The 25,812-nt window shown below is 41.1% G+C and overlaps 1 protein-coding gene across 2 annotated transcripts in view; it reads right to left on the reverse strand.

Annotated features, from left to right (window-relative positions):
* The window catches only part of npr2 (natriuretic peptide receptor 2), a 47,855-nt gene extending 22,601 nt beyond the window's left edge, over positions 1-25,254 (reverse strand). The window contains exons 1-8 of one of the 2 annotated variants that reach the window (XM_023796064.2): positions 24,275-25,254; positions 15,068-15,255; positions 14,010-14,123; positions 13,383-13,518; positions 11,974-12,068; positions 9,685-9,820; positions 7,585-7,669; positions 2,777-2,897 (exon numbers count right to left, since the gene is read on the reverse strand). In XM_023796064.2, the coding sequence (XP_023651832.1) occupies positions 2,777-2,897; positions 7,585-7,669; positions 9,685-9,820; positions 11,974-12,068; positions 13,383-13,518; positions 14,010-14,123; positions 15,068-15,255; positions 24,275-24,974 (1,575 nt within the window). In that variant the 5' untranslated portion in view covers positions 24,975-25,254. Of the gene's footprint in view, positions 1-2,776; positions 2,898-7,584; positions 7,673-9,684; positions 9,821-11,973; positions 12,069-13,382; positions 13,519-14,009; positions 14,124-15,067; positions 15,256-24,274 lie in introns of both variants that reach the window. The other variant, XM_023796054.2, reaches the window with a different exon arrangement.
* Positions 25,255-25,812: the final 558 nt, after the last annotated feature.

Consider the following 25,812-nt stretch of genomic DNA (forward strand, 5'->3'; position numbering starts at 1 on the left):
CAGACTGGTTTCTTTGGTATTAACTATGCTTTCACATGGACCTCAGATGTGAAGCCAGGACAAGTCACGGCTGTTGCTGCTCAAGGGAGGTCAGTCCTCGTTCTTAAGCCACTCCAGTGCAGCTTTGGCCTCACACTCTGACTAACTGCCCCGTTCAAAAGATTTCCTGTAATACATGCCTCTATGCCCCCCTTATTCAAATCAGGCCCTAGATTCCAAATCCAGGCCTTGTTTTCAGTTCTCCCAAGTAGTTAGTTAAATAATTACTGATCCTGATTGGCCAGAGGCTTCACACCTGGTTCCCAGGTAAAGGAAGGCTGGAAAATCAGCAGGACTTGGCCCTTGAGGACCGTGATTTGAATGGCCCTACTTGTCTTCACTCGTTACAAGCCTGACTAAGGTAAACACCACTGCTGGATCTGAATGTATGGCATCTACACAAATTCGGGCACATTTTTGACCACAACCGCACTACATGTGTTTTTGTTTTCCCGGTTTCGTTGGGGGAAAGCTGACATGGTTTGGAGATAGCTTATATACCAGCCTTTACAGATGAGCTCCTTAATGCCTTCCTGCTACACCAAGACATTTGTGAAGCTCCCTCCACATTGACAGATGCTTTTTCTTCTCTTCTTCCGCAATATCCATTTCTTTTTCTCCCAAAGCTGGCCTCACAGAAATATTCCAGTGGAGTGTCCTCCTTGCTGGGCTCATTAATTGATATGAACAGTGTAATATCTCTGTGACTCACTCTACCTTGAACTTAACTGAGCTCAAATAGATTCCTTGATGGGAATTTTTCAATCACGAACATGCATTGAAAGCTTTTTGCGCTCCACCGTTTGAGTTTTGCCTTCACTTAACCAAAAGCTTTACAGATTTCATGATTTCTTCCTGATTTTAACTTCTTACATCCGTAGAAATACTGTGAGTGCAAAGGCAAAGAATGCTCAGTCTTTTCGATTGTGAGAAATCGATTGCCATAGAAATGCTAGGGTTGCTATCTGTCCCGTATAAAACAGGATGTAGCAGTTTGTTTTCCAATATGGGACGATCCTATATTATAAGGGTTGGGTGACAGCCCTATAAAATGTCTTTGTTGAGCGACCACCTAAAATATCCTGCCTATCAATATGAGTTTCACATTTTTCACAATTCCATTAACAACCTATTACCCACTGTGAAGGCATGCAGAAAGTTTAGGACTTAGTAAACATCAATGGCTCCTTTCAAGGTGCTTTAAAACAGAAAAATGTGCAAATTGTGCAAGGGTCTGAATACTTTAACAGACACTGAATAATCTATCATTTGTAAAGTGCAACAGAAAGAATCTGGATAATAATTACTACATAAGAAAATAGCATGTTCAGTGTCAAGTTACGGTCTATATAAGAAAGGAATTCCTTGCTTCGGTTGCTAAGTGTTGCTAGGTGCCTTCTGTGTATGAGAGAGTGCATGCGTGGGCGTGTGTGAGCGCCTGTCTCAGAGTAAGTAAATGTGTCTGTCTGTCTGTGTATATTCCCTCATGGTGCGACCTGGCTCCCTAACTCGCCTTTGGAAGCTCCTGCTTCTGCTTTGTGCCCTGTGCTTCCGGAACATGCTCTGGCTTGCAATGATTCCATGCTGGATTGAAAGTTTTCAGAAAAATAATGGACTGGGGAAAAAAAAAATGAAACAAACCTGGAATGATGATGGGTTTATGTGTGTGTAAATGTACTGCACTGTTAACCTGATATGTGGGGATTTTATACAAACATGTGCCTCTGAACAGAAAAGAGGGCAGAGCTGAAGCATCATACAGTATGACACAAAGCAGGTGGGCTTTGAGAAGTGCAGTTATCTCCAGGGTTCAGGGCCAGGCCTGCATTTATTTTTGCAATCAAGGAAGAATGTGTCTTCCATCACAAACTGAATAAAGGCTGACCCGCCTTAAATTAAGCATCTGGACGACTGTCAGGAATGTCTAAACTAGGAAAAAAAACTGACATTTTTTCTGGGCCAGAATACATCAGAGTACATGTGCAAATGTGTGTGCATTTTTTATGCGCGTTAGCAAGAAGGTGTAAAGGAACAATAGATGAATTGTATGAAAATTTCAAACTAACACATTAAAACAAAACAAAACAAGCCCTGGCAAAGTTAAGAGAGTTACTCATAAACAGAAAAATCTCATTTAGCTAACTGTGTTTATTGTGCTGTTTCTTTAACCCAAGAAATGTTGGTTAGAGATCCATCAAACTGGACAAGACAAGGTTAACCCAAAAATACTGAAGCATTTTAATACTTGTATATTACATATTTATATGGAGTTACAGAATATCCGTTGTGCCTACTAAACTTCACATCCATCTTTCTCCTCAATAAGTTGTTCAGCTCTGTTCTGGTCCTTTTGAGTTAGAACTTCTTTAGGACAGAGAATTTCCCATGGCCCTCAAAATCCCTGCAAAGAATTGTTAGTTTTGCCTGAGTTTTGTTGCCATTTCTACAAAACAGCTGAAACAAAAATAATGAAGAAGATAGCCAAGTAAGCAGCTCCGGAAGTAAAGGTACAAAGCTTGTTAACTCCTAAATAACGAGCAATTCTGTGCCTGCTTGTCGCTAGTAAATTTCGTATAGCTCAGATTATCTCAATAATCTCCCACAATTAGGAAGTGTCACTGAATCAGTCATCTCATCTCTTTTGACCACCTCACCATTTTTCCTGGGGATCAGTCATGCACATTGTCATCGGCGTGGATTATTAGCGGGCAGAGCTGAGGACAGCCGAGGGTCCTACCTGTGAGAGAGTGAGCCGGCTTCCCGCACGCTTGTGGTATTTATTAGGGCTTTCAAACTGGAGGTCCTCCCACCTGATTCTCCATAACATGCCAGCCAGCTCTTTCTCCAGCTTCAGTTTTCTTCACAAACGAGGAAAAAAGAGATTTGTTTTAACACTAGACTGGCATCCCGTTTGCCCCCCCCCCCAATGCTGCCTGAGATCATTGCTATCTTACTGGATAAGTGAAGAACAAGAGCGATTCAAACCCCATTATTCCTTTTGAGACATCATAGGCAGTGGCAAATTACTTTGGGTCAGCATTCCAAAGAGAAACCACACATCCCAAGCTAAACGAAACTAAACTAAAAGGTTTAGCTCCCTGAAACATTTCAGACAATCCCAGTGCACTTTGTTGAGAACTGCATTTATGCATAACAAACATTCACTCTGTTTAGCTGGGTTACTGTAAGTCTAACAATGCAGCCAAAACATGAACACTTTAAAGCAAGCTGCATTAAATACACAATAAATGCAATGCCGAATCCAGCCATTTGAGAAAGCAGGGTCGACCAGTTCCTGGAGAAACTCGGGGACCTTCTGGTTCCAGGCTCAGCATCCCACACACAGCTCCCATATACACAATAGGTGGATTCATTATGGTTTTTGCCTGTAGATAAGATAATCTGACACTTGATTACAGTCTAAAATGTATTATGCAAACAAACTTATACCAGGCCAATTGATCTTGACATATACAACACATTTCGTGCCCAGAACTTTGCAGGTGACTGGTCTCTCCCACTTTTCCTACAAGGCTAATCTTAAACACCATGCACCCTGGCATCCAGTTTACTATTTCAATTAACACGCAAAGGGGCCTCGACGTGAATCGAAGGGGCTGCCTCCCATCTCCATACAGGATTTGACCATCGCAGAGCGTTTTTACTTATAAAAATCTATTTTTATGGAGATTGTGGAGGTCCTGAAGGGCAGTCTGTGGGTAGTTTGGCCTTTAAAACTGAAGAGGTAAGAAGTAAGTTGTTGGGAAGTAGAGGAAAGCGAGGAGCCCCACACATTCCAAAGTAGAGTGGAGTGGCGGGAAAAGCGTCCAAAATGCTTGCAGCTGGCAGCGTGAAGGAGGCCAGCCGTGCCGCTGGGGGGCACTGTTCACTGGTCAGTGATGCCCCACTGTCTGGCCACACCAGCTGCAGCAACAGAGCCCCCTGTTTGTTTTAATAAAGCACATTTCAAAATAAAGGCACAGTGTGACCTCCTTAAGGCATTTTGATACCCAGGACTTGTCATATATTTGGCTTGGAGCTTGTAGTCGGAGTTAAATTAATGAAGTGTTTGGATGAAACTTTATAAAAGCGTTTCCAAGAGAGTGCTCCTCTTGTTTACCCCCCCAGGTAATGCAGGCAGAATTAAATGCTTTGGAGAGTCTGGCAATCACTGTCACGCCATGCAAAGCGTTTCACATCCTTCTGAGATTGTCAGACCCGACCCCATCTCTGGAAAAGCTATTTTTCTTGCAGGACACGGGGCCAGTAAAACGGCATATCTTATCTGGTGCGGCGCCTAAAATATGTCACTGGGCGTGAGGGTGATGGGGGTTAAGTGCTCTGCAGCTCGAACAAGGATTGACCGGCGAAAATGAGTGGCTTATTATCTCCCAACAAAAACATGCTGCACTGAGAAAAATACTATTATTAAGGTGGCAATTTGGATTTAAACCATGAGTAATTTGTACTCTTTAATCAGTCATAAACACTTTCTCCTCTGCAATAAATAGAAATGTATTAGTTACACAGATATGTTCAGGGAGGAGAGCTGAAATTCCCTGTGGCTCGAGGTGGCTGCAGACGAAGGGCCCGCAGAGGGGGGGCCATGCTGGGCCGCTTGTACCGCCTTCCTTTTTCTTGGCAAATGGCTCAATCGTGTCAGGGGGAGCTGGGTCCACATGTCCATCTCTTTGCTTAACTCCCAGTCAAAGTTCTAAGGGATCTGTGGAGCTAGCAGGGCCTTTGGGATCCCCGGACGATGAGGGCAAACATGGCCCCCTTTCCTGAGCCCCCGCAGCCACGCAGACTGGTCAATGCGTCCGCATATAATGTGAAACAATGCCGGGACGCCGGGCACACAAATCGCTGATTGTTGTCATGATTTTTCTTCTCCAAGTCGCTACGGTTTCCAAGTATTTATAAACACATTTTCTCTCTGGTTCTCCTTGGGTCAGAACTGGGGAGGGGGGTCACATACACAGCCCCATTTTCATGGATTAGACAACATACCATCCATATCAGGGCACACGGTACTGCGCGCACAGCTAGAATGGCTCGAGATTAAGATACCCCACAACTACTTACACGCTGCGCGGCCAGACGGGCGATTAACTGCTATAATCTGCCATCTCCGTAAGAAAATCTCATTTGTGAAATGAATTATTGCCGGCGTCAAACTAAATAAATAAATACCCCTGGGCGGTAAATTAGCCCTGCACCATTTGTTTCACTGGTTTATTTAAATAGGATAAGGAAGCCGCTGGGAGAGGCATGAGAGGAAGGGGACAGATCACACGCGGCCCCTTTGTACTGTACTCAACCAAAGAGTCAAACTGCTCATCATTACTGGGTCACAGGGAAATGGGGGTCAATGGATTCACTGGAATCTACTGTGTTGGTATCAACATAAACTCCAACTACCTGCGTTCACAAACAAAGCTGGGTTTTTACAAAAATGAAGGTGGAATCTAAATCACCCCTATCTGCCTCTGACACTCAAGGCCCCTTTATTTATAATGGAAGCACTTTTTTATCCATTTAATTTTTGTGAAAACCTGAATACATCTTTCTATGTCATAGTAACAATGAGAAGAGTGGGGGTAACTTTACTTACTTTTAATATATTCATCAAATCTGATCGGCAGACAAGCCTGTTGGAAAAGCCATATTATCCAAGTCTGAGATCTTCATGAACTAAAATTAACTCAAGGCTTTTAACCATATATGTAAAACAATAAAACTCAGAGATTGTGAGTATTAGAAATATATGTTTTTCAAGGCACAATAAATATAATTATTTAAAAAAAAAAAAAAACTCAATAACCAAAATTTTCTGGTCCACTATGTTGGAATTTTTATCCTGTTTTCGGCTGCATATTTTGCATAAGGCCTTGCAAATACCGCTTGGTAACTACTGTACATAATTATTAGGATTAGCTGCAGTCTAGCAACCAATTTAATGGCTGCTTTTTCTCAAGTACATACCATGATGCCAAATCCCACAGTCCATCATCCAACCATCAGTCAGGGTACTAAGGAACACAACCTTTCCATCTGAAAAGCAAATCTTCCCTACGATCCCCAAACAGTATTTCACAATAGGCAAGATCCAACTTGCATTCCCTTCCTTTAAGAAGAGGATCTCGTCAGAGAGCAGCCAGAGTGCATCCAAGAATTCCTGAAATACCCTGAATTGCTGAAATTGGTTTTAAGGGGAATTGTTTTTTTTTTTTTACCAGATCCCATTTTATTCTTCTATAAAAAAGCAAAAAGACAGTCTTATGATGTTAGAAAGCATTTTATGCTCTGTAGTTTAATATCAGATTTGCATTTCCTGCAGTGGCTGTCTCAGCTTATCACTCATCCTGTTTCTGTTTACTTACATTGCAAAACAGATCAGCTACCTTAAAGGAAAAGCCAAAAGCTGTTTTTACTATAAAGTAAAATAGAGGTGAGTGAATTTAGATGGTTCTCTCTGTTCTGAAACAATTTCCCCTTTGATCCATACTCAAGAGGCAGATGCAGTGTTTTCATTTGAGTCACTTAAAATGTTTCAATGAATTCATCAGAACGACAAAAGGAAATTTGGGAGCAGAAAAAGCAATGTTATTCACAGCTTTTTCAAAACATTTCGGGAATGTGCACAATTGATCCCGCATTCTGCTCCATTCCGTAACGGAATGGGATGTTTACATACAGCTGATGTGTTTTGGCTGAAGAGAGTGAGTTCTGAAGCTCACACATGCATTATGGGCAAAGTCCACGTGCTCCATGAATGCAATAAAATATCCTTGTAAATGAAAACTCTAAACACCTTTCCCCAACAACAGATGTCAACGCTGCTGCTCATCAAGTGAGAAAATGCAAGAAAACAATAAAATTAGTTTTTTAAAAAAAACAAGTTTATTAAAAAAAAAAAAGAAAGAAAAAATCAACCTGGCACTGGAGTTGAGTCTTACGCACCAGAATGGAAATGTCATTTCGTCGCCACAGAAAAGCCGGGCCTTTCGGGGCAGGAAACTCCGTAAAACATTTTTTTCTTAAAAAAAAGACATATTTTTCTATTTAAAGGCCCTAGTTTGGAAGCCACAGCCAGGCTGCGCTGCACACTAGACCTATTGTTTCATCAGCACCATATGTGAGTACCTTCAATCCCCCCCGGCCCCCCCCCCCCCGTGTTAAAGCTCTGTTCCTGCTTAAAGGTCCCCCACACAAGCTGCGGGCCAGCTGCCAAACATAGCGCTGAATTCAAAAGTTACAAGAAGACCGTGCATCTAGAGTTATGTGTATAAAGCCACACCGGCTGGGAGATCCCACAGTGACACACGCGGCCCCCGAACAGGACACTGACCACGTTTACTATGTTCCTTTACTCTGTAGCTGTTAACGTTATGCAAAATGAAAGAACGTCAGTTCCACATTAAGGCACTGTTTCAGGATGTAACATGCTTCACCAACATGATCTTTCATGAAACTGGCATTTGGATTTAAGTCACTATAAGCACTAATTCATGGTTCTTGAGGGGTGTGGCGGAACAAACTTACCTGTAAATGAGAAAACTTGATATTCCAAAAATGACGAGAGCTAGACCAGATCCTACGGCAACGATCCCCAGTACCGTGATATGACCTGCTGGGTGAAAACAAAAATACTGCATTATATTTTGGAACATTTTTATCTAATTTGTATAATGTCTTTGGGTTGTTTAAAGCTGCAATCATGGCAATCACGCCTTAGCGACTGCATCAAACTAAAGTGTAACTAATAAGCTACAGAAGCTGCAAGTTGAAACTTCACGTTATTTCATGTTAAGTTACAGTGAGCGCTTCTGGCAGCGCTTCAGTGACGGGGTCTGTGGAAATTACACGTCGTCAACAAGGGCCAGAAGCAAGCAGTGTTACAGGAAAAAAGACAAACCCTGAATGCTGGTTCCATAACTACCAAGGGTTGCAACACATTTAACAATGGGTATAACATTAGGCAGAAAACTCGAACAGAAATGCTCATACGGTATAACCACTGATAACATCCCTGTACAGTACATGCAGGAGGACTGTAAAAATCAGCCCCCCCTGAAGTGACGGTCAGCCGTGAAAGACATTTTCCTTTCATTTGTTTAGATGCTTCTAGCCAAAGCGACACACATTTGAGAAAGCAGGGTTGACCAGTTCCTGGAGAAACTCAGGGACCTTCTGGTTCCAGGCTCAGTATCCCACACACAGCTCTCATATACACAATAGGTGGCTTCAGGATAATGGTAAACGTCTAGTTTGTAAAATAAATCGAACATTCTGTTTTCCAGACATAGCCGGAGGGCCCTCGTTTGCAAGTTACATGGGGTGACCTGTCGCCAGTGCACTCGGCAGCGAAACATTTCCCTCACAAAAAATTTGTACATATTGCGTGTACGTTTGAATGCAATTATTGTGAAAATAAATATGGTTGTCATGGTTATATGCATATTAATTGTGGCAAAATGTTGAAATACCAGCAATAATAATTAAAGGGGCCCTCTTATGCTCATTTTCACCATCCATAACTTTATTTTTGAGGTCGACAAGAAGAGATTTACATGTTTCAATGTTCCAAAAACACATTATTTTTCTCATACTGTACATCTCTATTCACTGTCAATAACGCTGCCTGACAAGCTGTTTTATCCTCCTGAGACCCCACCCCTTTATTTATGTTCATTGTAGTGGACATGTTGTTTTTCTCTTTTCACTGATGTAAGGAAACATATTTATTCTTGTTGTACACTAAAGCGGATATGCTGTGGAATTAAAAATGAAAATAAATTTGAAAGAATCTAAATTGTAAGGTGTCTTATTTCCTCCAAAGAGAAATAACCTATAATTGAAGGACACTTTTTTCCTTGGGTCTCAGGAGGTTAAGCAAGAGTTTTAAGCCCCACCCCCAATGAGGGCAGTGCACTCTGATTGGTCATTTCCCCCTTGTTCAGCTTGCTCTCCACTTTCCGCCCCTGTCCTGTCCTGCAGTCTGCAGATAGATCCTTGCAGGTAAGCAGCCAGTAAGGATTGTGTTACGTGGTGACCTCATCAAGTGACAGAAGTAAGTGCTGGAATTCCAATAAGGCATTTCAGGCAGGTAAGAGAAGAATGGTTTCCGTGGTGAAAGTTACGCCATATGGCATGTACATTGGGTCTTAAGACACAAGTGCATAAAGCTAAATAACACACTAAAGGAAGGGAAAAAAACAGAAAAGCATAATAAGGGTCCTTTAAGACATTATATTTATTTAGCAGATGCTTTTATTCAAACGGTCAAATCGCTCTGCTGACCCTGCGATCTTTGGATCATGGGCACAGTGGCTTAACCTGCTAAGCCCTACATCAGCCCCATTAATAAAAATGTAGCTGATGTAAGGGGTAAAACAGCACTGTCCCCATCTCCCCACCTATTGCAGTCCCCTGGACGTGTCACACACACACTGTTACCTGCAGCCAGGTGTCCCACAATACTGCATGTTTCTATCCCATGTCCTTTCATTAGCCGACTCTTCCCTGAGGGTGCGGATACATTCCTCCACAGATTTTACCGACAGAAGACGGTCTAGACAAACGCTAGTATTCCCAGGCAGTGTGCACCGCAGGCAAAGTCACTGAGGAAACATTAATACCTACTTTCGTTACACGACGGGTGGTCTAAAGAAAAGGCACAAGGTGGATCATCGAGTGGCGGCCTTCCTTTGGGCCACTGGATCGTCTCTGTCGATGACCAAACAATTTCCTTATTTGTTCCATTGTAATGGGCGACGATCTGAAAAACAAAAAGCACCGTGTTGAACAGCTGTACTGTTTCAGTCTCCCAAGCCCTGCGGTTAACGGTTATCCAAAGCAATGCCTAGCAAACTCATCACCTCATGAGAGAATTCACTAAATGGCATTGTTCGACTAACGGTGGAGCCTCTGCCAAAGAATCGGCACCTGTGGTGATGGTTAGGTTTGCCTTTATCCAGACTGGATTTAAAACACACCCAAACTGACACAAAGTGGGAGGGGTCTCACACACCAATATTGAAAGCTTGTTCCACATGTTTCTTCTTCTTACCAGGTTTTCAGGGTTTTTCCACACCCAGTCCACTTCTGAAATAGCTAGTTATAACTAAACTGATATTTAGAACAAATTTTATTTATTCAGCATACACTTTTATCCAAAGTGAGATACATTTGAAAAAGCAGGGCCAGCCAGTCTCTGCAACTACTGGGAGATAAGTGCCTTACTCAATATTTTTAGTTTTTCTGTTTTTATTTAAACAAATGCACAGTCTAAGGAGTGATTCAGGGTCACATTTGGTCCCCACAAAGTAATACAAACATAATCCACACACACGCATGCATGCATGCACACAGACACACACACACACACACACCATACACCACACACCCACAGACACACACGCACAGAGCATCTTACACACAATGTCTAAGGAGTAATGAACAATGAAGCGATTTTCCTCATTTCACACGGAGGTAAAGATCTTCTAACTACAAAAGATCTGCATCGTATATGTATAGTAAAGTTTAATATCTATATATTAAAATGACATTTTCCCAAACACGTGCACTTCGCCATTCTTCTTGGTATAAGCTGCAAGGGAAAACCAGGGCTCTGATTAAGCTGCCTGCCAACAAACGTAGGAGCACTAAGGTGATGAGAAAGCCAAGGAAAATGGGACATTACAGTTTACAGCTCTCAGCGGCAGGCAAACAAGCAGCCTCGGTGTCCGGGTGTCAGGCACGACCTGGCCCTCCATTGGGCTCCATCTGGCCTGGCCGGGTGTGCTTGCGTAAAGCCAGCTTGTGATTATTCACCATTCACCCCCACGCCTCAAGTATCAGGACCCAGGTCTGGAGAAAGTACAGTGCTTTCCAAAAACGTGTGCATGACTCTGGGGGACTGACGACAGGAAGAAAACACGGGGGTATCAGTGCCCTTTTGGAGAGCTCTCCGATGGGTATGAAATGGCTGTTTTCCGTTATAGGAGAGTTCAGGATAGTGGGAAATGCACTGTGTTCAACCACAGACGTGTAATGATGATTCAGTAGTAGCACACAGCAGGTTTCTCTGCGGCACGCTAGCAAAGATAGCACAGATATTTCTGGACCACTGTATATCAGTATAGAACGCAACACTTGTTTCCTGAATCAGCTTTTTCATTCAATTACGAATGTAGCTCAGTTACGAAATTGATCCAGGAGGGTTATCTTCAATGGAGTGTGATGTTAGTAATCTGTGACACACTCCTAATATTCTTCTGATTGTTTGGGAAAATACCAAAGGGACTTTTATCGTATGTTTACTCTGAGATGAAGGTCACCCATTGACTGCTATCAATAATCCTTGAAACAGATGATGGACCACTGCATGTCACACAGCTAAATCCTTTTGTACATTTCATTACGTCTGACTGGAGCTATGAAATTGGTGCTCTGATGTATCCAAAGCATTGTGACCAATAATCGCAAAGTCTATGATAAACTATGGATGCAACAAAGGGTGAAAACCTGCAACCTTGGCTTCCTTCCCTGGGTTTATAAGCTACTGCCGTTTCTCAGTTTTTTACATTTACTTATTTATAAAAAACTCTATTGATCCCAGGGGGAAAAGGCAGATGCTTTTGTGTATAGGAACGCCAGGAGTCAGAAAGTAGGGTCAGCTAGTCCCTGGGTGTTAAGGGCCTTGCTCAGGAGCCCAATGGCAAGATGATTACCCTAATGGATATGGGATTTGAAGCCATGACCTTTTGGACAGGAGCACAGATGCTTAACCTGCTAAACCACACAACATCCATGATTATTAAACAATAATCATGCGGCTGAATAGATAAACTTTCAAACAATCCAACATCAGTCCAACATGCACAGTCACACATGTAATAAGATCAGTCTACAAAGCGAGCCACTGCTTACCCCGTACTGTCCTGTTTTGAGGTTTGTCATGGCCCAGATTGTAAAGTCAGTGTCCCGGTCATTGTTCTTGTCTGTACTTACTAGTCCCGTAACTCCTAAAACACAAAAGAGTCGCAACAAATTCTTGAGCTACACTCAGCATCACTTGGGGATAAAGTTATTATCTAAATCTCACACATTGATTATATTTGAAGTAAATCTGCCTGTCTAATATTCAAAGGAAATTAAAAGATACTGCAGCTAGGCTCATTGCAGAGTTGCCCTCAATAGAGAATTTTAAAGTCAAACTTTCAAAATCAAACACCTTGCAACTTCCAAAACTTTAAGGCCCTTTCCCACTGCAGGAACTTTTTTCAGGAACCAGGAACTTGTCACGTTCCCACTGCAAGTCCTTTTATTAGATGGACTTTTTTTTCTCAATTACATGAAATGCATTAATGAATATCGAATTTTGCTTATGTCTCCGTATTTCTGCATTGGAAAATTAGTTCTCCACAATTCTGATGTAAAAGTCTTCCCTTTTGTGCTCTGGATTTGCCTTTTTTATAGTGGCGCACTGATGCAAAAATAGTGACCGATTCTGATTCACAACATATTCTTATCTAATATCGCTGGTGCTATTGGTGAAACTTGCAGGCACTGATTAGGGGAATAACGTTACATTGTTTTTTACTCTGTGGATAGCAAAAGGTCAGTAAGCTAGCCAGATTTAATAATGAATTCTAAATATGTTGCCAGCCGTATACATAAAGTATAAATAAATATGCTGTGTCTGATTTTGACCCAATACTGGACACGATTTGTCCCATATTTTCAGACCGCGTGATCAATACCAAACAACTATCAATTAAGTCACAAAACAACTTGTTGATAATCCATTGTTTTGGGCTGCTGGTGTAGTTTATTTGGTTATGGAGTTACTGTATGTGTTAAGTTGATATGTTTATTTAGCATAATAATCACAGTTCCTGTCGTAAGAAAGCAACACACAAAAGTTGCCAGGAGTTACAAAAGTTCCCATTTGAGACAGTAAAGAGTAATTTAACTGCATAGAATAGCACCTCACATTAATATCGAGGATACAAAACAGAGAGCATGGGAACACTGCAACAGGACCAGGCTGCAGCTGATTAACTGCAGCTAAGCGTTACTCTACAGGCTGGCTAGCTAGGTGCCACCTACATGCTACTGCTGAACTTTTTTTTTTTTTTAAGATGACATAAGATAATCTTTATTGTCATTGTCACTTGACATCGAAATTGAGAAATTTGTACTTTGATATAATTATAATGTCACTAGAAAATCAGTGAGGGGATTAATTTATTAGTGTGATTCTTGGGCAATAACCCCGATCCCAGCTGTCAGTCACAGGGGGGGTGGACTTGTCCACGCCCCTCTTCAATACTCACCCCAGATTTTCCGGCTCTGCATCTTCTGTGTGATAGAAACTCCATCGCTTGGTAAGCCTCCCTCGGCCAAAGTCTCGTTCAGGGCTATGGCGTACAGCTTAAATCCATCATAGAAACAGCCGGCTATGAAGTCCACCTGGCATATGAAAGGAAACAAGCCGAACCCAACATGAGTCAAGTAGGTGGCTGCAGTGCACATGAGGTACACGTTTGGATTATAAAGGGAAAATGAATGGTACGTATTTGGGTTATACAAAGCTCCAACAGCTGCCTCTCTGACGTTAAACCAGCGCAAACGAGTAGCTACAAACCCGGCACCTGTACGTTTCGTTAAGTGATGGACGCTGGAAATCACTGGAAAAGTACAGTCGACCTTGGAGTGACCCCAGAAAGAACGTGGCCCAAACCCAGAAGAAACAACGTAACCTTACACCAAATTCAGTGTGCACCGGTCGACAGGCACATTAATCATGGTGCACTGGGAAATGAATTCTGGTTCCTACCCATAAATTCCCATAAAAACACTCTTCTGAACCTTAGGATGGTGTCTCATCTGCAGTACTGACCGTCTCGTCACTTATTTGACTTAGAGGCCGAGCTTCGGCGGCTCAAATGCAGACGACTCACCAGCGACGGCTCGAGTTTGACAGCGAAATCCCGCTTAGCCCTGGTGTGCAGTTCACTTTGGAAGGCCACGTACTCTGGGTTGTCTGGCTCTCTGTACGTTATCACAAACACAGACTGGGAAAGACACAGATAGCATTGAGCCACAGTAGGATTTCCATTAAAAATACAGCAAAAGTTTATAGCATATCTACACTATAACAACACACATATTAATGTATTACATATTACATTTTAATGTAGGAATTATTTGACCATGATTTGGCTACAAGGGGCTTTGTTGATGTTCTAAGACATAATCGGCTAGATTGTGAGATTGCCTGGGCTTTTTCTGGATACGTTAATAGACCCAACATGCTATAAATAATAAAACTGATAAGTAAGCCAGCTGGTTTTCTGTAAACCACTAACCTACCCAAATACGTAAACGGGGTGGATTTCATTATGAACCTCTGAAATAAGACAAACGAGCCTGAAAAAGGAAATAAAAAATGCCAGCATAAATTAAGAACGTGATAAGTTTTAAACATAATCACAATATTCTTAAAGTAACAAGTAATTAAATGTCGATATTGCTATTAGAATGCTTTTAAATAGCTTTGACAGGAGGATGTTTTCGTTTTAATTTTAATCAGGAGATAAACACTCGAACATTTGACCTTGCAGTTCAATGACTGGAATCATTAAGAGGCTGTTGTATTTTTAATAACCCATTTAAAGACTAAATTTCACCATAATGCATATCCCCACTAGTTTCAGAATTAAATCATAATAATCTCCTTTCTTTATCCAATCATTTACATTTATCAAGCAGAATCTTTTATCCAAAGCGATGTATACTTCTTGTGAAAGCAGGATCAGACAGTCCCTGGAGCAACTGGGGTTTAAGCGCTTCGCTCCGGGGCCCAACGATGAAGTCATGCACAATATTTGTGAGTGCAGCCTTGTTTTTTAAATGTTATATAAATGTAGCGTGTTCCCTTTTCTTTTATGTAAAAGCAGCTCTTCTGTCATGAGTGAATTATACATTTAATCGGCCATCTGCCTTTTCTGTACTCTACCTGAAACAGCTTGATCGGGTCACTCCAGGTAATCTCTGGGTTCAGCCAAGGTTTGTATGCGCCGTTTCGCAGACTCTCCCCGAACATATCCAGGTAGAAGATGGCATAGTCCTCCGGGTTTAATCCCTCACTCTGAAACGCCTTCAGTATATGGTGGAAGATATCCAGGGGTACGCAGACATACACAACTATTGGAAAAAACACAATATATTTTAAGTTAAATAAGGCACGAAAAATAATAAAACATACATAAAGCTGAATAATTCTTGCTTGCTAAACTTTTAAAAATGTCTATACATGTATTTATATTTAGTGGTATTTTATTAAACCACTAAGTATTTCATTGGGTTGCCCTTGTATATATGAAAATATGTATATTTCATCAGTAAAATCAAGACTAAGTACAGGTACTGATGTCTAACATAAACCGTTTTGAAGGGGTAAATGTATTTAAAAACCAAGCCAGAATAAATTTTACCAAGAACTAAGTCAGAATATATATTTTTTTAAAAAAATGTAAAACAGCCCCCCTTAAGAGCCAAACAGCTGAGTGAGTACGAGGGTAGGCAGCCAACGCGCGCGAGTGCGGACACACTCGTGCTTCGTAGTACGCGAATAAAGCCGAGTATGAGGCTTCCTTGGCAACGCGTACGTGCCCGTACAAGCTCATGCTTCGTAGGACGCGCATAAAACTGAGGATGTGCGCGCAGGAATAAGCTCAGTACGTAAGCGCGTTCACAATGGCCGCAAAGCGGCTAGCGCGCCGCTTGAGACGAGGCCCGACGCGCGCTGCCAATTGGACGCAAAACTCTCGTCAGTTCAATCATAATGTTGAGTCACTGCATGGAGCCTCGCTGTCTCCTGGACATGGTCCAAGACAAAGACAAGAAAAAACACAAAATTAAAAAATGTATAGGGCTTAATGGCAACCAAAGTATCAAAGGGTTTTTACCCCTTTTTGCGCCAAAAAGTCGTTAAGAGAACACTGCGGTTTGGCTTGTCTTTCGCGTAACAATGTTCAGTGCCACTTTTTTTCTGAGATGCGATGGCAGCGTACTGTTTATAGCAATATACCAGGAAAATATCAAGTAAGACCATCTAGTTAGAAATACTGAAAACATTTCATGGAGCATTACGCTTAAATTTCTTTGTTTACCCTGGCAAAGCGTAACATTCTGACTTACGTTGCTGCAGTTTATGCGCATAAAAATCACGACCCAATTAGAGCTGAAAAAGGCTACTAAAGGTATTTGCTCTAGTTAAGTGTTCAAACAAGTTTGGCACCTACAAATTTAGTATTGTTTCATCTCTCAATATTGTACAATTACACTTAATAACACAATGGTTCAATGTAGGTTGAGATCCAGGGTATACATTAATTGTTTGTAATGAAAATTTAGTTAAATATTTCAAGAGACTAATTGACTTAAATGGCAGAGGGCAAACACTCCTGCATTCCTCTCACCCCTCTGTGAAAACATTGGCACAGCTCGCTCAATGTCAAAAGCTTAGTATAAAAAAATTCAAGAAACATTCTGTTTTACTTGGAGGGAACAAAACACGTACATAACCTTTAAAACTGCATCTCCCAGACCCAGACTTTTTCTCTCCTTATTTGCAAAAATAAAAATAAAAAATTGTTTAAAAAAAACAAAAAAGTTTAAAAAATGTTTTAAGCTTCCAGACCCCCAAAAAATAAACACATTGGGTGTGTTTCATTGCCTCATTGCTTTTTGCGAAATACTGGAAACCAGGAGGAAACTTAGGAAAAGCCAGTTTTGGGGATGCATTAATCAACTGGCTGAGAATCCATGCTGCTGCATATTGGCCAATATTAGCTTTTTATTACCAGTGTTGAATGCATTTAAAAATTATGGAGGAAAACAAACTGCTGGGTATATTACTCTACGCCTGGAAAGAGCTACACAATTTTCGATATCTCATTAACAGCATTAAGGGGCATTGGCACTCAGGAGTGTGATCGTAAGGAATTTATACAAACTGGATAAGGAGGCCCAGGAAGGGGAGGGGGAAGGAAAATCCGGAGCAAGAGGCGTGTACAGTCTCCCTGCATGTTATTCAGGAACTGCTGTGTGTACTTGTTACATATTTAGATTTTCTGATATTAGCAAAAGTTGTGTTCACATGTAATAAGCTGGAAAGAATGTGAAGATGTGACAAGAGCAAATGGCTTCATATTCAACACAGTGAATACTGAAGAACGTGGGAATTGCGGAATCCCACCACTACAATGGGCTTGTAAGATCTAATCCATGTTTCAGCAAAAACTACACTTCAGCAAAAACTATTGCACGTGGGCCAAAATTAATCAAAACCTGCACTTATGGTGACTTATGAAGGACGCAGAATATTAGAAATTTTAGGAACGCAGAATTAAAGGCTCTTCCCACACATCCTACCTCATTAAGAACATAAGAACTATACAAACGAGAGGAGGCCATTCGGCCCATCGACCTCGCTTGGGGAGAACTTAACTAATAGCTCAGAGCTGTTAAAATCTTATCTAGCTCTGATTTAAAGGAACCCAAGGATTCAGCTTGCACTATGTTATCAGGAAGACTATTCCATACTCTGACTACACGCTGTGTAAAGAAGTGCTTCCTTAAATCCAGTTTGAAATGTTCTCCCGCTAATTTCCACCTATTATAGCTCTAAGCTGTGCCAGAACGTCCTTACACACACACATACACACACACACACACACACAAATTCATTATTTTTTCTTTATAATCACTTCATTTGACTGTTTGAAATATTTCAATTCTTAGTGCTATTTCCCAAACACATCAAAACTTCCTGGCAATCAGTGCTGTTCACTGAGAAAGGGCAGAGTTATGTTTCATATTTAAAAGGAGAGAGACAGTATTGCACTATATGACCCAGCAGAGATGTTTAGAAGGAGTTTGACCAGAAAGTGAAGAATAAGCAGCCAATAAGTGCTTAGAAAATATTTCAGACCTACTTCAGCACAGCTGGAAAAGCACCCCAGGAGGTCACCTCATGAAACAGGTGTAGAGGAGAAATTAGGGTCAGTCAGTCCCTGGAGTATTTGGGGTTAAGGGCCTTGCTCAAGGGTACAATGGTGTCATCACTCTGACGACCATGGGATTTGAACCAGCAACCTCCTGAGTCTCAACTCACAGAGCTGTCCCCCCCCCCCCAAAGATCTTTTTTTATTTAATGCTTTTTTGGTCAGTGTATAGTTCCATTTATGTTATTTTATAGAGTTTATAGATTCTATGTCTTGATTCTAAATTGTAGCCAATAGTAGAAGTAAAATTTCTATGGGAAGGTGTGTCCAAATTTTTGCCTGGTATTGTAGATTTCTCAAAATACATACATGTGCATGCAAAACATACTAACAATGAATTTATAAATACCAAGGTTACCAAAATGTACTTTAATTTGTTTAGAAAAAAAAACCTTTATGTAACATCCACAAACAATGCAAGGCAATCAACAGACTGTAATGCCCCACCAGTTCTTATTTGTTTTTAATATTTAACCAGTTAATCTGTTGCATGTCTCTTAATTATATAGATGAATTCATAGTGTAGAACTGATCCAGGAGTATGTATCAAGATAATAACCAGTCCTAGTACACAAATGTTCCAGAAAATGCATCATAATTCCTTCCAAACTTCCGCTTGGTATTACTGTAAGGATGCAGTATTCATGCTAGAACACCTCCCATTTACACCTCAAAATCATCTTGAGTAGCACCTCTAAAAATGGAAGGAAATTAAACATGGATGTGTGCATATAACATTACAGGCATGCTATTTGTGTGTACTACAAAAATTGATTAATTAACTCAAATTAAATAAACCCATCCTCATCTATCATCATCACGCCCCATATGTACTGCCTAAATAGAAAGAGGGAATTAATTATGAGAGCACGGAAGGGCAATGGGGAGAAGATGCTGTCGTTCACATTCTGACAAAGAAGACCAAGCGGCAACTCACTATTAAAAGCTCACACGAGCAGGCCGAGTGTGAAAAGCCTGGGAGGAACAATGGCGGTACCTCACTCTCTAATGTGTCAGTGGCAAATAGGGCTTTTTCTGACCACAGCAGGAACATGGTTTTATGGGGAGCTAAGCTTTTAATGGAACGCGCATGTTTCATTCAAAACATCCATCCATCCGTCTTCTAACCACTTAGGGTCACGAGGGGGTCTGGAGTTCATCCCAGACGGCACTGGACAGGCTGGGATAAATCACCCGCCTACACTACGGGAGATTTAGAGACACGAATTAGCCTAAGTTCAGGTCTCTGGGCTGCAGCAGGAGACCGGAGTACCTGGAGGAAACCAGTACAGCACAGGGAGACCATGCAAACTCCACACACACCGACTGGAGAGGGAACTCAAACATCCAACCCTGGAGGTGTGAGACAGCAGTACTACCTAGTGTAACAATGCATACCCAAACACCAATTAATGTATTCCCAAGAAGAAAAAAAACAGAACATCTATTCACACTATGACATTTGGTTCTAAAGGTACAACTCAATTATTAAGCGGGTACTTAAATAAAGCTCCTCTCCTGTCCACTCCTAACGATCAAAAATGTGCATAAGACAAAAATTGGCTGTTTTTCCTGAGTTAAGGTAGAGTTTAGTACCAGCACACATACTTTAGCTGTTCCCCTGACCTTGAGAGATGCTTGAAAACTATTTTTAACTACTTGATGTTACTGCAGTATAATCTGAACACCAACAATGACTGCAGTCTGTCCCGGAGCTTTACAGGCATGGCGATCTACCAAGCCTCAGCGTTAAACCAACATGCCACAGTCCTCTGTTAACAAGGAGTCAATTTACCGCTAAAGTAACGAGGGTAAATTAATGAAGAGCAATTTAGTGAACAGTAATGTACTGTAGCACTAGTTACGGTAACCGGTTTAGGTCGACTTTTTCGACAGTATTTTTTTTAAAAACACATTTATGAAGTTTTCAAAAAATAATTTCCACACCCTTCTGAAAAGCTTCAGGAACGTGTCACTTTTTATCGTAAAAGAAGCCAATTCTGACAGCATGTTAGGAGAATTTCACCCTACAGTTACGTTATACAGAATTCACCAGGAAGGTACTTCAGAGAAATTAGCAGGGTCTTCCTTCATAATTGTGTCACTAGTTGCAGTTTGTGTATTTATTGGGCACAATTTTAAAGATGCCCAGAGCAAATTATGATCCAGTGTCTCATGAACTTGGGGGATCTAGAGAAACATCTCAGCTGTGAGCCCCCTCCCCCACTAAAACCTTATGAATATAAGCAAATTTCAGGTAAAGAAGCAGTGCTATAAACAATCTACAAGATGCAAAGAGCTTTGTGGAACTTCTGTGCTTTGACACATGATTTATTCAGGCCTGCTTGATTGTATGTTCTGTCTGTTGTATGTTCTTCCTTGTTGTATGTTCTGTCTGAGAACCTAAAGAAATGCACCACTTGCAAAAATACATGTGTTTGGTGGCGGAGATGCAAGCATGTGCATTTTAGGTTTGCTAAACTGATCCTGTAGGGGTAATTTTGCCCATGTTGCCTGGTCCTGAGACAATAACACGGACATATGCAGCATGTTTAACGACTTTGTCAAGGTGCTAGAGCTACTCTGGGAGGAGTGGAGGCACCTCATTTTCTGCTCTGCTTAATGGCTCCAGCTGTATTGCTACGTCCAATTGTACTTAAAGGGGAATATCGCTTATCAAATTACTTATCAGTCATGTCATAATACAAATACTCCACAATAAAATATTACAAGAAATATTTAAACACTGATTTGCTGTTAAACTACATCTCTACAGCACATAATTTAATCATGGCTTAGTGTTTAAAATATTAAACTTTTCTTTGTTCTGCCATGTTTTAGAGGAACAAGAGATGAAGATCAAGAATACTTGCCTTAGTCAGTAATCTTTTAAAAAGCAAGTAAGTCACTGTTAGAGCTGACCATGCTAAAAACGAAGCGTTTCCAAAGCTGCAGAGAAGGGTCCTGCGAGGGTCATTCTGTCGTTCACCCTGATTGGATGGCAGCGGCTTGAACGGTTTAACACCTCGTTCAGAGATCAACATGCCAGCAGTGGCAGCTGCTATAGATGTCAGCAGCTTAAACAAGAACAAAAAGGCTTTGGTATGAGTAAACCAAGAAAAAGCAGGGAAGTCCAGGAGGCCAAAATATCAGCAATAAATGAGGAAATGAATGGTGCGCCCTGATTGGCCCATTGGTGCCTGTCAGCCACTGCCATTTTAAATGTCCTAAAGGAGTCGAAGAGTGATTCTTTAAGAAGCATGTGAAATGGGAAAAATAAAACATCTCCCCAAACAGAACATATTAATTAGCCTGTCTCGAGTGAGAGCGGGGCGACCGGAGGTCTGGAGAGCGCTCTCCAATCATGAAATCTCATACAGCGCTCGAGCTACAAATGGCCACGATGCTAATGGATTTACGCATCATGCATCCTGACAGGACCATGGACAGGAAGGTTCTAGCACATGGGACTGAACTGCTGACTGAAAGCTGCTAAAGTAATAAAACGATCACAACAGTGAGCATACCACTGAGAAGCCTGAAGACCCAGACAGAAGACAGTTCTGGAAGAGCACCGTTTATATGGTCACCAGCAGGCGATGTTGACTTGACAGCACCCCACAGTAATAATAGTAACACAGTGGCATTCTCTTTGTTATTCTACTACAGTACAGAGGGTACAACTGTGGTTTGGGAAAGTCTGTAGGGAGGCCAGTTTGGAAACACACTGAAAGGTTTAGGCCCTGGTGGCATCTTTCCTTAAGCAAATTAAGGACAGTCTGCCGGCCTTATGTCAGTTTGCTCTGGAAGTGCCAAATTCCACACTCTGCCAGGCTGTGATCCGCACTTCCTGAAGCTGGTCTGCACCTCGGACAGTGAGCGTCTGTGTCTCACAGTCTTAACTTTTACAGTCACATGACATCACAGTATAAACAGCAAATCAGGCTGAGCAGAAATGACTCCCCATTCAGCACATGCACGTAACGGCTTGGTCGAAAAGGCCGCAGTAGTTAGGCCCATTATTAGTGTAAGATTTTCAGAACGATAAAACCCAAATACTAGGTAACAATAAAAAAAAATCAATAAATATTACTGATCTTCTTTGCGATTACTTTATTCAAAAAACAGCTGTCTCATTGTCCCAGGAACTGTCAAAAGTACAAACTACACTATTAAACTAAAATCAACACTAAAAGAAATTTTTAAATGAGCCCTTGTCTGATGTGTTCACTATTGAATCATTTTTAAATGAAATACTCCACACTATTTTCGATGCTCTATCTTTAGCCACCTGCTGATGAACAGTGCCCAGGTTTCTGTCTGACAGCGATACACTGAGGTGACTCTAACGTGCCGATCTGGCCTTTCCATAACCTGCCTGCTCAGTTTGTATCCCGCCTCAGGCACCTGAATCATCCAGACACAACTGCTGTCCTGACAACTGCCTGTCGGTATCCAGCGCGGTGCAGAGGCTCTCGCCTGCTTTACTACTGTAATGTACAGTTTATTTTCAGAAGTATTACTCAGCCTATGTCTAAATGTCTTTTTTACTGTCTCAATGTGTGTGTTATGCTACTGTAAATCTGCAAATTCATTCAGGATTAATAACCTATCTATCTATCTATCTACAGTATCTATCTATCTACAGTATCTATCTATCTATCTATATATCTATGGACCACCTTCTTTCAAGATGTCAGAGAATAACATTCATCTTGTGTTTAAAATATTAATTTCCTGCATCTTGTTTTCCACTGGGATATTGCTATGCGAGAAATCTAAAGGTCACTCTCCCTCTTATTTCCCCCGAAAAGCAAACCATCCAAACAAATACCTACTGACAGCTTTCTTTACACATATGTGCTATAACCCAGTCTTTGGAATTTATCATTTACTTGCTGGTATTTTGTGCAAAATGTGCAACTGCATGATCCGTTTACCAGATGGAGTATTAAAAAAAAGCACAAACACATGATAAACAACAGACAGATAGATAGATAGTATAGAGACAAGATCTAAATGTACTATATATATATATATATATATATATATATATATATATATATATATATATATATGCTATTGTAAGTATAACATTGTCCAACAGAGTTTATATGACTATAATCTCCATAGACTAAATCTTATGTGTTTATTATGATAATAGGATTTTTCTTATAGTGATTTTGAATTGTTTGAATTGTTTACAAGATATAGAGCAATTCAAGTAAAATGAGGACCAATTATATGTCTGAAAAAATATTTAAATATTTTTAACAGCTGGTATGACAGCTTCATACATACAGTACGCGGTTGTGTTGTGTTCACGCTTTGGTACTTTAAGGACAAAATAAGAAGATATTAGTATAAGACAGCACAAAAATAAAAACAAACACAATATTTTCATAGAAAAAAGAAAACTACGGACACTAGTCACTACCATGAAAAACGCTCTTTTACAATTTTCTTGTTCTTTTACAATTTAATGAAGAGTGACTAAATAAGTTTTGCTAGGAGAATCATAAAATTCATTAGCACTGTAAAGCAGTCAAAGAAATCATTTGCTAACGAAATTACACGGTTTTTGCGTTTGTTTTATACTTATCTGATATTACAGCCTCAGCGCCGTTGTCTTGCCGTCTGATAAATACCATTCAATTTGGTTTCATTACAAAATAACATTTAATACTATCATATTATTTTACTCTTCACAGTGTTTGTATCGGATTACAAAAACTCCTTGAAAGAGCTAGAAACAAGCAAAATTCAAAGATTTCGCATTACCGCTGTCAAAATGTTCAGGAACAAGCAGTAATTAGGACATATTTTGCATCATAAATAACTGAATACAAGCAGATGTCAGGAATCAATAACCACGTACGAAGCTGGCGGCACGTGATCACACATCCTTTTAAACGTACCAGTTCTACATCAGTGCACAGGTAAAAATTTGAATTATTTCTTTATGAGAAAAGAAAGAATGCATAGGTTTAACAGGTTTTCTGTTACACGAAAAGTAGTTTAAATTTGTGGAATTCCACTTCTCTCTAATAATCTGCCTCCAGAAACTTTATTAAAAGTAAAAGTGGCACGTTGGCCTTCCTGACATGCAATGCACGAATCCTGGCATGCAAATCATATACGTGCGGCAAACTTACTCCGTCCCGAGTCTTTAATGTTGGCTATAATCTCCTTGTAATCGCCGATCTCGGTGGCAGAATAGGGAAGCGCCTCCATGGTGATGTTTTCTTGCCGCAGAAAAGTGTAAATGCCCTCGGAGAGAAAGTAATACGGCCTATCGTCGGTCTTTAGGTCCAGGTAGATCAAAACCGCCCGGCTGGTCCAGTTGAAATGCGAGTGGAGATAAAAAGCGAACTCCCCGAGTTTGCTGGTGGAGGGCCCCGTCCTCACGATGGTTTTGTACTCCGTCTTGGCATCAAAACCATAAGCTGGTGCCCCGGCCGTTATCAAAGGTAGTTTCCAGTGGGTCGCAAACCTTCCCACCGAGGCCACTGAGTACACGCAACCGGGTCCGAAGAAGGCATCTGGTTTGCTGTACAGGGTGTCCACGGCGATGATGAGAGCCCGGGTCTCGGAGCAGCCGCTGCCCTGGACCTCCGTGCTGATGTTCAGGAGGTTGATGGAGTAGCCCTTCAAAAGGCGCTCCTTCTGGACCTCCTCGTGTGCCATGCGTATAGCCGGGAAGACCCTTGGCAATGCCCAGGGGTACTTATCGTAATTATCCGGGAGCATCACCGCCACCGTTATGTTCATCCCCACGTCCGATCGACACTTCCCTATCATAAAGTACGTGAACAGAAGTACCAAACTGTATCCAAGGTCCATTTTGTGTCCCATTGCATTTGGTTCAACGCGTAAAAAAAGCAAGCGACCAGTTCAGGAAGAAAAAAGCGAGTACACCTGGCGCGTGGGACAAGAAGTTCCCGTCATCAAAACCGTAAGTCTGGCGCTTAAGGAGTTTAAGAAAATGATGTTGCGGCGGCAGAAAAAAAAAAGAAGTTTTTGCGATCACTTTCCCGCAGCTCACTGACTGTAGCGTGGGCTCAGCTCATTACTGCCGGTGGGCGCTCCTTCCCCAGTCCTTCCTTGAGCTTGTGTGATACCAACCATCCACATGACTTAAGCTTAAGCGGTCCGTGAATTTCAGCTCAGCCCCCAAAACGTCATATATAATACGGTGGGCAAATTGATGGACCAGCAGCGCCATCTGTCCGACACCGCACCGGCGGTAGAAAAATCTGATTCCCCGTCAATAACACCTGAAACTGGGGTGCGATCTAGAATGTCGGGCAATATTTTACACATATGAGGTCCTACATGAGGACTATAATTTTTTTTCATAGTTTTACTACTCAATTAGTCAGTTCTAATCACTAATTATTTTGGTAGTTTTTTATTTGTACACTAAGAAAAAAAGAAAAAATATATATAATAAGAAGAAACTAGGCTATATGAATTCTTGGTTCAGTAAGAAAATTGTAACATTACATCAATGCGATTATAAAATCATTCAATGTGCGTTATTTTGTATTGTATTTCTGATTATTAGTGACGCTAGAAAAAAGTTTTCATATAGCGCCACCCTGTGGGCAAGAGCTGCTCCGTTGAAGAACTTTGTAGGTAGAAGTCAAGACAAAATAGCCGAAACTTTAAATAAAAAAGTCAGTTAGCAGTA

Source organism: Paramormyrops kingsleyae, chromosome 7, assembly GCF_048594095.1.
Source record: "Paramormyrops kingsleyae isolate MSU_618 chromosome 7, PKINGS_0.4, whole genome shotgun sequence".
NCBI classification, from domain to species: domain Eukaryota; kingdom Metazoa; phylum Chordata; class Actinopteri; order Osteoglossiformes; family Mormyridae; genus Paramormyrops; species Paramormyrops kingsleyae.